This window comes from Papaver somniferum, chromosome 3 (assembly GCF_003573695.1).
Source record: "Papaver somniferum cultivar HN1 chromosome 3, ASM357369v1, whole genome shotgun sequence".
Classification (NCBI taxonomy): Eukaryota; Viridiplantae; Streptophyta; class Magnoliopsida; order Ranunculales; family Papaveraceae; genus Papaver; species Papaver somniferum.
Window position 1 is genome coordinate 201,777,999 of NC_039360.1, and position 14,168 is coordinate 201,792,166.

Genomic DNA, 14,168 nt, shown 5'->3' on the forward strand with positions numbered 1-14,168 from the left:
GCATGGTTTGATCTCATATTGCTATATTTACTTGATCAACTATATATAAAAGTAATCATTAATATGCTCGCACGGTCTTTCCATTGACTCGTGTGTGTTCTCATAATCCTTTAGGATTTCATTGTTCTCTGGAATCATTAAACTTCGGAGCGTCCTCTAGTTTTGATTCTTGGACATGGTCAGAGACAATCAAATGAGATGATTTCATTAATGATACAAATTATAGGTTGCGCCTTACTCATCTACTTCCTTTCTAGGTGAGCATTGATCGAACCTGGTGGTCTCTCCATCTTCCTTTATGGAGCCACGACCTCAACCACACTTCCACTAAGTGCAGTTGCAACACCTTAGTCTATGGTGTATATCCTTTATTAATGATTTGTAACCTTGCAGGTAGGTTTGCATCTAGTATGTGTGATCTCATCACCTTAGCGACATCAGTTTACATTCTGAAAATCGATTATTCTTTGTCACTTCATATTTACATTTGTGGAGTAAAAGAATCAATATGAGACACAGTGGGAACACACCACGAAAATTCCTGTCGTTCCCTTAGAAAATACTTTTTCTTATCTCCCTCTAACGACGGGAAGACTGTCTCGTTAAAGTGATAAACCGCAAATCTAGCGGTAAGAGATCCCCTGCCAAAAGTTTAAGATGCGGATTATTGTTGGGAACTCCATTTCCAACATAACTAGTTAACAATTTTGAAGACCCGTCATAGTACGATGTGGAGTCGTAATGGCACATATATAGTGCAATCAAAAATGCGTAAGAACACGAATGTCAGGCATAAAATCCAGTTACCAACTGGTACGCAAAAAAGGATGATTAATATTGGGTTATAAAACGAATTAACTAAAGATGCGTTAGTATTTCATATTCCCCAAGCTTTAAAGGTAGGTTTGTACGCATAACCTATTCCTTAGACACCATCTATAAACTTTGATGGTAGCCTCCGCGAGACCATTAGGTATAGGATGCTCTATATTGATTCTATTAAATATGCAATATTCATCAATTCCTTTTGATGTAAATTCTCTGGCATTAACAAGGGTTGTGAGCCTTTGCACTTTGCATTGTGTAATATGTGCTAAGAGTTTTTACAAAAATTAAACACATCGTTTATTGTGAGCAATAATTGATTCAACGCGTTGAATCATCCACCAGAGCCATAAATTACTTGAATGGTCCGCATTCTGCATGGGTATATGTTCAGTAACAACACTTTATTTCTTTGAAGAATGAGTTATTTTCCATTTGTATCTAAGTAAAACAGGATGGTCTCAATCATGTTTTAATAAAGAAAGACTTTGCAAGATGAGTGACGTGCTTTCTTACTTTAAAGGTAGGTAATAGTTCACGCATGAACACCCTTTGCACTTAACAAGATGTGATTGTCCTTTAGTACATACAGAGCTTAGACATTGAGTCTTGGGAGATTTAATAAGTGGTGTGGTCTTTATGTAACAAAAGCCGGATTCAACTCAATTACCTTAGAATGAATATATATTACATTTCACCCAGATATATCCCAAGTGTTGTTGAGAATTTATGTCTCGTGGAAATGATGTACTTTCCATTCCATAAGTGCAGACATTTGATCTAATTCAATTAAATAGTCAATTGGCTAGGCAAAGTTCTTGTTTTCATTAAAGTTGATGTGCAAATTGGTTGCTATTATGATACATACACACATTACATTGTATATTTAACACCTATAACCAGGTGCATTTCCAACTCTTTCATTTATGATGGGAGCTAGAATTGCATCTTAGATTCATCCCATATTCATTTGATAATTGTACGCCCCTTTTCACATGCTTTATATGAGTCGGTACGTCTAACCCTCATTACTTTGGGATTCTTTCCATTTTCAATTTTGCTACATTTAGCTTAATTTGAGAAATTTCTTTATCTCATTAGGCCAAGAGAATCTCACTACACATGTCAACCACTTACTTTAGGTTGGATATATTACTAAAGATAATTCTCTCGTTGTCATACTTCAACATATACTGGTTCATTAGTATTACGGATGAAGTAGAGAAATGAAAATTTTCTGACTCATATCATCTTTTGTGAGTTCTTCCACAAAAATTGGAATACATGTGATTTTATTTGAACATATGTTTTGAAAGTACTGACAGATTAATAGTCGAGCAAGTGGATATATTCCACGAAACATTCAAATTTTGGGGAAAATATCAAGTATCCAATAACGGTGCTCAAATACTTCTAAGCCCCAAATGAATACATTAGATTGAGTTGGTACAACCAATTGAATAAAATACACATTCAACTGTATCCAATATAATATTCAAGAGAACAATAAGCATTAAGACCAAAATTCTTAATGATTGAGATCAATAAAAATAATTAATTGACCGTTTAGATGCTGTGGACTTATCTTAAGAGAAACAAAAAATAAACACAACTAGGCATATTTTTAAAATAAATAAATAAGCCCAACAAACATTCAATATTAAAACGCAAATTAACATTAGTTACATACCTGGAGCCGAGCTTTAGTTGCCGATGTATAGTGCATGCATATACAAAACCAAACTCGTGCATATGTATGTATATTTTGGTCCTCCTGTACATGTAAACAAACATGATAGAACAGCCTGGGATCAGAACGGGACAGAACAACTGGAACCCGGAACTGAAGTTGGAACGGGACAGGACAGCTGGAAGCCAGAACGGAACAGGACAGCTGGGACCCGGAACTGGAGCCGGAACGGGATCGGACGGGACATAAATTTCGCCCGCGCAACTTTTCTTCTCCACGGAAAGCGAACCGACAGGTTTTCTTCCGTAATGTCCCACCTACCTAACATCTTGTTTGTTTGCAGCTGACTCGGCATCTGGATCTGAGTCAACCTCTGACTCGGGCCGAGTCAGCAATTAGACCGTTTGTTTTGCATTTTGAGTCAGATCTGACTCGACCTATGACTCAGACATAACCCCTGACTCGGACCCATTTGAGTCAGGTAACAAAATACCCCTGTCTCACGGGACCAAACCACTGACTCACGTTTTTTGAGTCAGATGAGTCAGATCTGACTCAAAACAAACATATTGAGTCAGATCCAGATGAGTCAGGTGATTTCACTCAGATCCAGATGAGTCAGGAGTAAACAAACATAGTGTAACTTTATGATTCGTCCATCTGTGAACGACCTCTCGTAACATGAAGACGTCATGCTTCTCCCGTATAGATATTGTAAATTGTTGCGTACAGATTCATGTATAGAGCTGCATCGAATTGCGTTTCACCAGGAACCTCTTCAAAAATTCTTATCAGCTTCGCAATCCCCAGTTGCATCTGTGACCATCCTAGATTCAACCAAATCCCATATTACAAACTATTAATAAAAAATAATTCCTCATTTGTACAAACACAGTAAGACAATACCCAAAATAATTTCTCATTGGTACAAACACAACAAATAATAATCCATGATCAGAGTATGATTAATCAAAATAATCTCTGATTCCTCATCAAATCAACTTTCCCCCAAATTTAATTTATCCAATTTATTAAAATCAAAAACAGTGGAGAAAAGAAAAAAAAATATAGGAAAAAGCAGATCCAACTTATCTGATTTAACGATAACGATTCCATCGATCCCACCGTAGTGTATTTGATAGCAACCCAAAAGAAAGAAATCAAAATCAATTGCCGCAGGTAGAGCTCGCTGATAACGTGTTTGAGGAGAATTAGGGGTGAAACATGGAGAGATAATAGGAAGAAGAAGAAAAACAATCTTATTATGAGATCGGATTAGAAATATTACATAATTTCCTTTATATACAACCCTAGGAACCTAGTTGGACCTCACACCCAATGAGCCGCAAGCCCTGTAACAATTTGTGGTTTTTATCATCAAAAAAGGACATATTTTTAAAATTATCATTTTAATTGATTATAAGAAATATAAGAAATATGCATAATTTGATAGACATGTTTACATTCGTTATGTAGCTGTTTTAAAATGTTTTTCAATGGTACGAAGTTTACGACCATCCGTGATGTAGTTTGAGAAGTAAATCATTTCAAAACTTCACTAATTATTATTTATAAAGATATAATCGTAAAAATACTTAAAAATATTCTGTTCCCTTACTTGTCTTAAAAATTATGCAAACATGAATTAAATCAATTAGATGGTGGGAGTATTTAGCACCATCCGGTATTAAATCCCGGGAACCACATAATTTTACCGTGTTCGAAACCCTCTTCCTTTGGTAGAAGTTCAGTTCAGACTTGGGAACTCAAAGTGGACTAACACCAGAAGACCCAAACTTTACTCAGGTCGGGTAACACGTGTCAGTCTGGTAGAGGAGCATGCCACTATAAAGCTAGTTTGGCGTTTCCTCTGATTCTTCGTCTGTATATATTCCCATTTCTAGTACTAGTATCATTTCAGAGAGAAGGAAGACTTGAAAGAAAAAGAAAAAAAAATACAAATAGAGAAATTATGTAAGAAAATATCAATCTTTGATTTATTCACAAACCCTAAACTCTTCTTATCAAAACCCTAACTCTCATTTTCTTCAGCCTCCACCCTCTTCTGTCTCAACTACATTATCTTTTTCCTAACAATTACTACTCAAAATATCTGTAAATCTGATTCTAGTTAGGAACAGGATGTTAAATAGGTGTGTAGCAAAGAAAAGACGGTATGCAGAGATCTCAAATGAAAAAAACCAAGAAGAAATTAAAGTTTACAATTTTAAAGTTTTGTTACCAAATGGTACTAGTGTTGATGTAAGATTGGAACAACCAGGTGATCAGATGCATATAAATGAGTTTTTAGAGCTGGTAAGAGCTGAGCATAAAAGAACTTTTAAAGATTTTGATTCTTCCAAATTCAGAAGAAAGATCTTTTGGAATAGTGAAAGTGTTTACTTGGAAGATGCTACTGGATGTAAGATTAGATACAAGATCTTGTTTTGTCAGTTCCTACCTAAAATATGCCATTTCTTAATACTTCATGTAAGTCTGTTTGGGTAAAGTTTAATTTGGCTTATTTCATCTGTTACGGTTTTTTGTCGAGGATGTCGTTAAAATTTGATAGTTTTGTTTCCTTTGATTTTGGTAGGATGGGCAGGAAAACATGGCTTCAAGTTACGAGGTATAACATTCTTCATGTGTTTGTTTACTTTGGGGGTTTTGTATTTTGTTGTTGGTCTTTATGTAGACCTTTCTAACCCTTTAAAATGAATGGGCCATTAGACATAGTGCAAAGTAATGGGAATAGTATGTTGTCCTCTTACAGTGCCAATTGTGTACTGTGTTATGCAAAAAAAATAAATAAATTGTTATGTGGATTTCACGGATGATACCTGTAATAGATTATAAATGCAGAAAAAACTTCAAATTTGGCACCAACCACCTTCATTGATGGATAGAATGCAAGTATTTCGTTGGTTCATTTCAAGTGGGTGTGTCATTGTACTTGAGATGAAAAAAAAGGGTATTCTTTCTGATTTTATATGCTTGGATGTTCTTTCTAATGAGTGAAGATTTTAGGATTAGTCTTCCTAACTTGTATCAAATTTTGCACATCAGCTTTGAGCATTGTTTTAAAATCACAATCTGGTGAAAAAAGACTCATTTAAACAGTTTGTAAACTAATCAGGGGGCAAAGCAGAGTAATTTTCTCATCTAGTTTTTGGGCTTTCTCAACCCAATAAAGAAACTAATAATGCTTCTTAGAATTGTGCAAGAGTGTCGCAGTATGATAGAAATGTTTATTCAACTCGATACTGGCCTAAATGAACGTGATTGGGATCCTATCCCCCATATTTTCCAAGAATTTAGAGTGTTTCTAGAGACTAAGCTAACAACCCTTCTCTTGAAATCATAAAAATCAAGCATATAAGCAAGTCGCCGTTCTCTTTACAACACTTCATGTGAACAATTTATTTGATAATCCTTTTCTGTTGCAGAATATGTGGGATTTGACTCCCGGTACAAATTTGTTAACGGAGCTTCCAGAATCCTATACATTTGTGACCGCTCTTGCTGACTTGATCGTAAGCCCTTAAGCTCCCCGTGAAAGGGATGCATTTAATAGCTTATCAGTTGATGGTTGTATTGCATGATCTCACTTACCTTGTGATTCTATTGATTTACCAGGATAATTCATTGCAAGCAGTATGGTCAAATAATACTAATGAGAGGAAAATGATTAGGTAATGCTATTATGGTTTCTTGCTTCTGTTGTTTAGTAATAGCAAACTTAACTTATGCGATGTTTTTATTTGAAATATGTATGCAACAGCATATTAGTATCTAAATAGGGAGCTGTTACTGGTAGAATTTGTGATCATATAGAACAACTTGTATCTAGATGCTTAAAAGAAGGTGATCACCCCTAACAAATTTAGAAATAATATCTGATGATGGATGGCTTGTGAAAAGTTGGAGAAGTGAAAAACTTATTGAATTGAAATCACAACAAGAAAATTGAAAATGGGTATAAGAGGTTTATACTGAGAGATATTGGTTTCAGTAGCTTCAACACATGATATGCATATGAAATGATGGTGAATGCCATATTACTTATGCTATCAGTTACTATAAAAACATAAGAACTATGGCCACTTGAATATGAGGCATTAGCTTGCTTGATAATTAGCAAAATGTGAACTCTGCACTTTCGCGTCTCGCTATCTGCTTTTAAATTTTTCTAACTGTTGAAATCTGTGGGCATCCAAATTAGAACAATTAGGAGTTTTTCACTTATGTCATTGTGGAATTATTTTTATTTTTCAACACCCAACACCCATGTAGGAATACACAATGATTCTATTTCTCAATAGGCTAGATTTATTATCCTGAACCTCAATATAGTGGTATCATAATATTTTACCTCTTCAATTTTTTATTTAGTGTGACTGTCGATGAAGCTAGGATTTCAATATTTGATACTGGGCCGGGGATGGATGAAACTGAAGAAAACTCCATAGCAAAGTGGTAAGTTTGAATCAACTTTTACATCTTAATCAGACCTCATTTTTGTTGAATAATCAGGTCTCAATGGGTTAAAAATCTTTGAATTGTACCCCATGACACACATTGCAAACTCTGCACAACACAGGACACCAAATTTTACATCTTGAAAGTCAAGTGTCATCTACGAGTAATATTTGAGATGTCTTCAGATTATTTTTCTCTGATGTATTACTTGAAACCTCATCTGTTTCCATGTTATAGTTTTTGTCACATGATGGCGCGAGTTTCAAGTTCAAACTGGTTCAAATATCTTTAAAAAAATATATATTTTTCAACTTCCTGTAAGTCACTTATGAAATGTTAGCCGAACAATTTCAAAAAATATTATGGAACACATCTTTTGTTTGAAGGGGAGCCATTAAATTATGGACATATTTCGGCCGTGAAGAAAAAGAATTCTTGCTTTCTTTCTATTCATGCCAGATCCTATAGTGAGAAAATGCGATAATTGGTGTCTTGATGCCATTAATAGCTGTTTGCATTGTATTGTCGTTGGGAGATAAACCCATGATTTATCCTCATAACATACCTACACATAGTTTCTATTGTAGCAACCGTGTGACCAGTCAAGCAAAAACCAAGTGAAAATTTTTCTATTTTCACTTGGTTCACAAACATATGTTTTCTAGGATGATAAGGAGATTTATCATCTCTAAAAATGACTTAGATAAACATAACATGCTTACCAAGTGTAGTTCATTAATTTACTCTGGATTACAGTTTCGTTTCGTCAGAGCGGTACTGTGCTTCTTATAAAACACTACGTTTTTTTTTTTTGTCTAACCAACAATGGTTATTCATGGCTGGTGACCGTCCTTCATGGAATTCCTAATGAGTAACGTCTAACTTTGTTCTTTAAAAACCACATTCTATTTAGGGAGAAAATGGGTGCATCGCTTCATAGGTTATCCAAAAGACAAGCCGTAGGAGGAAAGCCTCCTTATTTGAAGGTAATGTTTTATTCTGGATCACTGTTCTGTATCCTATTAATCTGTTAGGTAATGCATCGCCGTATATATCTTTATTTCCTAAAAGAGGTGTGGAAAACTCAAGACTACTTCTGTCCTAATTTGATTGGCAACGGTACATTTTAGAATCTTGATATAACTTACTATTCTCATATCCAGATTCAAAACTCTAAATAACTTTTTGTGCAGTGATGATTCTTGATTTTTTTGCAGGGTTGGTTCATATTTACCACCACTTGCCATTGCGTGTTATGACAAATATGATAATCACATGCCATTCATGTCTATCCCTGAATTGGATGTTGCAATAAACATGAATGGAACTGCGATTCTCCCCGTGGAAAAACTGAAGGTGGAGCTGTTATCCAGTAACATGATTCTCCAAATCTCGGTATGATTGTCTCCTGCATTGAACATCCCTCATAGTGCTTTTTTATTTGAATAGCACTGACCATCTTTTATATGAATTTGCTTCTCTTTTTAGGATATTTTGATTGAAAGCGGAGAGCTGGACAAGATCCGCCCCCAGTATGAAGCATCTCTGGGGATAAGTTGCTCACATGATAAACTGATATCTCTAGCAATCCCATTTCTTGGTACATTGCACTATATTAACAGTTTTGAATGCTCTAATCCATAAATGAAAATCTTTTCCAGTTGTAACCCAGTTAATGTAATTCTCGTTTTTAACATGGTTGACTCCGTATTAGTTTTCCCTGGATCGCTGCAATCTGTTAAGGCATTTATCCCTGATCTTGAGAAACAGTGGCTTCCTGGAGATGTAATCAAGGAGATGCTTTTAGAGGTAGTTATCTACATGGTTAAGCCAGTTTTTTTTTCACAGTCTAACATGCTATTCATCACTTTCATGTTCAAAAATTCTGTCTTGACTCCTGATAAGCATTATTTTTTAATTTATAGGGTTTTTTTCTGTAGAACTTTTTCTTTTTAGGAAATTTAGTTGCTGAATTAGCATGTAATTGTTCTCAGTCTGACCAAAGTGATGAACTGGTGGAATTATGTGTCACAGATTTACAGAATTGCTCCCACTCAATGTTTTTAGACTGTCACAATTATAAGTTTTAACATAATGGGACCAACATAACGGTGTGGGATTCACCAAAATGATTAAAAAAAGAAGTGAAAAGTAGCACATAGGGTTTTTTCTGTTTTTGGGTGTTATGATCAGTTCTTACAACATAAGCAGAGCTTCTCAAAAGTTTAGATGCTAACTCATGACGGTTTATAACTAGGGTCCTCTTGGTGGGAGGATTTGGTTATACTTCCTAGTATTGGTTGGAGTTTCTGATTTGGTCCATAGGCTGACTGCTTAGATGTTGATGACATCGTAGTGGTCCCCACTAAACATGAGTCTGTACTGCTATTACAGATTTGCATAAAAAGCATATTATGTAACTAGTTTTCTTTTTTTATCATCTATGGACAGACTTCGCAGTTCATACATTTAACCATCAAAAGACATCTCATTAATTGCCATGGATAATAACTTAAACCCTACAGTTAACCGTCCTTAAAACCTTCATAGTTCATCCTTATTTTCTTATCGATAACGTGTTTGTTAGAACTCTTAGGGCCTACAACCAATGTTTTGGTGTCACAATATTGTTTGATTCCTTTCTGTATCTTGTATTTTCTCATTGATAGTTTCTTATTCTACTGTACTACATGCTGATGTTGTAGCATTTGTAATACTTTAAATGCTTAGGTATATATTTACAACACTTTATTGATATTGACTTTCCTCTAGATGTACGATAGTTATGGTAATCATGTCCAGCAAGGGACTGAAGTTCTATTAAGTCTGGATGGATTTTGCTTTCAAGATAATGCTGGTCCTAAGCGTAAGGTGAGGATCCTTTTTAACAATGTTATTTTGCTATGCTTACATGCCTTCCTCCAGTCTACATGATCACATCGAAACATGTAGTGGCACTTCCAAAACAGCTCCCTCATGTTTGTGGATTCGTGAAATTGGCTTTATTCTTAGCCTAATGTATTCTCTGTATCCACAACTTGAGGTTATGGGGACAATTTCGTCTTGGGTTTAGCTAAGATCCTCAGATTGCATATTGTGTATATTTCGTGCTTACTGCTTACAGTAAGGAATGTTTTCAGGTGGATGCTGAAGGATGTATCAACCTTAATGGAATCTTGAAGGTCATTGGGAGCTTTGGGAAAACTGGTACATCCTTCCCATCTAACATTTTTATGGAACTTCTGCATTAGCATGTGGACCTCAATTTAAAAATGTTTAGTAGTATTATCAGATTATAATTGATGCAGTTCTCTGGTATACTGCATGCCATATTTGCATTGAACAGTTCTCTAGTTGACTATTTTGTTATCTTTGTATATAGTTCCATCTAATTGTTTAATTTGGAGCAGTTTCATTTTCTGTTGAGTATGACGGACAACTGCTTTTAAGGAATGAAATTCAAATTGGCGAAAGAGAGCTGAGAATCCTGACAACAGTTAGTGCTTGTTTTTAGCTGTTTTTCCCTGATTCCTGTTTGAGAATTTTTTTCTTGTAGATATTTTACTTCTGGCTTGAATTCTTTCAGCTACCTGACAATTGTGCTGCTGGTTCACTACTAGAAAACATCATCTTTGAGGTTGTTGATTCAAATGGCACTGTCGATGAAACCATACATGATATGAGATTTGGCCAATCACATATGCTGACAATAACGTCAGTGTCCTCAGAAGAAAATGATTGCGTCCGATTCATGTTTAGCCATGGTAGATGTGTTGTGCCGTTTATTATTGTTCCTCGAGAACCAGGGATTTTCAGCTTTGTGGCTGCCCATTCTTGCTACCCGGAGCTCTTTGTTGTTTGTAAGGTAATAAACTAAATGTATGGTTATTAAGACATGAAGATTCCAACTGTCTTGCCAAGCTTATCTTCTTGCACAATTAATTTGAATCTAAGAAGATGAATTTCTGATGCCTAGGTAAATGTTATGCAATACCCAAAGATGAAGATGAATTTGGTTGAGCATGATACTGTGCCATTCCAAAGTCCCGGTGGGAAAATGGTAGTCTTTCAGGAGGAACCTGTCTCTGCTATGTGGAAATACAATCTTGACGACATGAAGGTATAACCTTAATCAAAAAAGTTATATGCAGAAATATGTAGAGTAAGAGAGTGAAGATGGGGCATAAAAGCAATGGACAAATTTTCTTAGTAACTACCTAGATATTTTGTAGGTTAAATAAAATTGTTGTGCACACTATCTAAGGGATAAAACTATAAGCATTGTAAATGATGACATGAGAATGCTGGTCCCATAACTTAAAATAAGGCATTAATAAAGTTCGGCCAATTGAAGTAGTTATCCTCACAAATAGTTCATTTTGGCTTGACAGAAAAATGAAGATGATGTTAAAAGGATTGGATCACTGATTAAAGTGCTAGAGAGTAATCTGAAACTGCTGACAGAAGAGAAGGCATCTACAGAAAATGAAATATCTGAACTGCAAGGTTGTCATTCTTTCTTTGATCTCTTAATGTTTTATTGTTCGATGCGTCTTAAGGAGTAATGGCCTCCGTCGACACCTGTTCCATAGAGATGCTTAACAAATGGTTTTCGAATGATGATGCATCTCCAGATTTGTATAGGCATCAAACAAATAGCCATATGCACGACTTTGTGACTGATAAAGAGGTTGTAATCAAACAAATTGAGATGAACAATACAGCTGCTTGTGTTTGGTGCAATATTCCAGCTGACATTCAGTCTCAAGAGTTGCCAGATGTAGTAGGCATTGTTGCTCTCCTTGGATCAGTAAGCACGGAAAGCCTCAGTAGGTAATATAATATAACTCGCGCTCCTGTTTACATATGTTGTTACCTTGGGCATCTTATAGATTCTAATGGGTTTTGTTTGTGCCCCAATTTGATGCATCTTTCTGGGTAGAAGAGGTGCCAAAAGTACTCTGAATATGTGTTTGATACTTTGAGTAGGTCGTGGCAATATACTTGAGATTTTTTTGGTAAAAGGCAATATACTTGAGAGCAGCTCCAGATATTTGTATTTTCCTATCTACCTTTGCTGGTTACTGTAATTCAGAACCGATTTTCGGATTTAATACCAATAACGCATCAGATAATATTGTATCTTTATTTACCCAAATATTTGGATGTACTTCTAGTTTCCTGGAGCATGTTTGAGAACAGGAACTGGCGAAGTTTGTATTGTACCTGCTTAACTGGAAATTTATTGATTACAGGATGTTAGCCAAATATCTGGGCGAAGAACTCATGCTAGCAGTTGTGTGCAAGTCCTATGCTGCTGCTCGTCGTCTTGAAAAGTATGGTGAAGGCGGAGAAGTTGATCGCTCTGACGGTCTACATGTAGTGGCAGCTCAGCTTGGGAGGCCGATAAATTGCGGGTTTCTTGTTATATGCCTTGAGGACCTATGGTATAACCAAAACTGTTAAAACAACAGTGCAGTCTCGAAATATTTACGATTATAGTGATTACAATTTACAAACGTAAACTTTGTACATGGTAGATGTAAATCTTGAGAAGAAAAATCATTTAATTAGTATGGTTTTGTTGGCAGTCCATTCAGAGGAAAGTTTAAAAGCGATGAAGATCCACAGAAAAAGCTGTCCTTGGTAGATCCGATTTTGCCAACGGGTGAGATCCCATCTGGGTTCTTAGGGCATGCAGTTAATATGGTCAACATAGAAATCCAACACTTGCATACAAGGACAAATAAAGGCTATTATCTTCGTGAGACGTTGTTCTATCTTCTTTTTGGAGAGCTGCAGGTTTATGGAACTAGAGAACAAATGAACCAGGCACGTGCTTTCGTAAAGCATGGGGCAATTTCTCTGGATGGGGGTATTTTGAAAAGCAATGGAATCCTTTTGCTTGGCCCACAGAGGTATGTTTGTTATGCCTAAACTTTCATGTAGCTGAAGAACTTAGGAAAACCAGACTTGCCTTAAATATGGAGATGACTGTTATCTGGTCGGTATATCCATCAATAGTGAATTCACTCCCATATTTGATTTAAGCTTTTGCTGTATACAATCAATGCATTGGATTTGTGCCATTTACCAGTATTATGAGTCGTCTATGTCCAATCCAGGGAACCCGAAGTCAGATTTCCAGTTGTAGCATTTGAAGCTCAGCTACAGATAGCTCCTAACATCAAAGACATTGCTAAGAAGATAGAAAAGAATAGGTTGGAATTGGGAGAAATTTCTGTTAAATGTAATAAGGTGTCTAAAGAACATGGTAAGACAAAGAAGAGGTTGGGAAAGAAGATGCAACAACTAGAAAGGCAGTACAATGAGTTAGGGGCGTTGCTAAAAGAATCTTTACTAGGTAGCAATTGTGCAGCGGACAACCCTATACCAAGTGGAACTTCTGTAACAGACAACTGGGAAGAAGAGGATTCCACCTAGGTGATGCACCTTTCTATGTTTACTGTTTTGTGTTTCTTGTAAAAAGATATGAAGAAACAGAGCTCAAGAGATTAGGGATAAAAATGGTTTACTTGTAATTAAACAGCGTATAAGCTTAGGGTAGCGATGCTGCTGTTGTAGATGTCAGGGGTTACGATATTTATAGGATGAAATCTGCAGTTTCCTGCTGAAATCTCGTCGAAGACCTCAGTTTTTGTAAAGGTAACAGCAGAAGTATAATTTATGAAAGTGAAAGTGTATAGCCTTTTGTGTTGATCTGTGTAATTAGGTATGGAAAGTTACTCCCGAGAAGTGGATTTATGTCAGATTTATACTCAAATCTGAAAGCTACACGGTCAAGAACTTGAAGATATTTCATTTGTTTCAATGTTACGATGATCTTCTGCCTTCGATTCAGTAATGTCTTCAACCTATTCAAGTATTTATTTATTTTGCTTTTTAAGTGGGAGATATGTTTTGACACTCATAGGAGCAAGCCTCATATGGGGGCTTACAAATGCAATAGACTATAGAGGGCTTCCCCAGGATTCCTAGTGACAAGGTAGTTGGTTTGGGAATTTAAAGGGCATATTGAATGTCAAAGTTACTCATCCATCAATAAATCTAAAAAACCAACAACAAAAGAAAAGAAAACCCAATTCACTGATTCTATTTGTATCAATTCATCATTCTTTTCTTTCCCTCAAACGGGTATATTTCAGCCCTTCGA

At 35.9% G+C, this 14,168-nt stretch overlaps 1 protein-coding gene across 1 annotated transcript; it reads left to right on the plus strand.

Annotated features, from left to right (window-relative positions):
• The first annotated feature begins 4,414 nt into the window (after positions 1–4,414).
• LOC113358431 (structural maintenance of chromosomes flexible hinge domain-containing protein GMI1-like) lies at positions 4,415–13,863 on the plus strand. The gene is made up of 18 exons (XM_026601997.1): positions 4,415–5,005; positions 5,112–5,144; positions 5,962–6,048; positions 6,152–6,207; positions 6,908–6,991; positions 8,212–8,389; positions 8,483–8,594; positions 8,709–8,803; positions 9,767–9,865; positions 10,135–10,201; positions 10,405–10,490; positions 10,581–10,859; positions 10,971–11,114; positions 11,386–11,500; positions 11,629–11,827; positions 12,250–12,441; positions 12,586–12,912; positions 13,120–13,863. The coding sequence occupies exons 1-18, from the start codon at positions 4,658–4,660 to the stop codon at positions 13,436–13,438; spliced, it is 2,820 nt and encodes a 939-aa protein (XP_026457782.1). The 5' UTR covers positions 4,415–4,657; the 3' UTR covers positions 13,439–13,863.
• Positions 13,864–14,168: the final 305 nt, after the last annotated feature.

Coding starts and splice junctions, on each gene's coding strand:
- LOC113358431 (XM_026601997.1), top strand. CDS start 4,658: ATGTTAAATAGGTGTGTAGCAAAGAAAAGACGGTATGCAGAGATCTCA. Junction 11,501..11,628: donor TGAAATATCTGAACTGCAAG/GTTGTCATTCTT, acceptor ATGCATCTCCAG/ATTTGTATAGGCATCAAACA. Junction 12,442..12,585: donor ATATGCCTTGAGGACCTATG/GTATAACCAAAA, acceptor TTTTGTTGGCAG/TCCATTCAGAGGAAAGTTTA.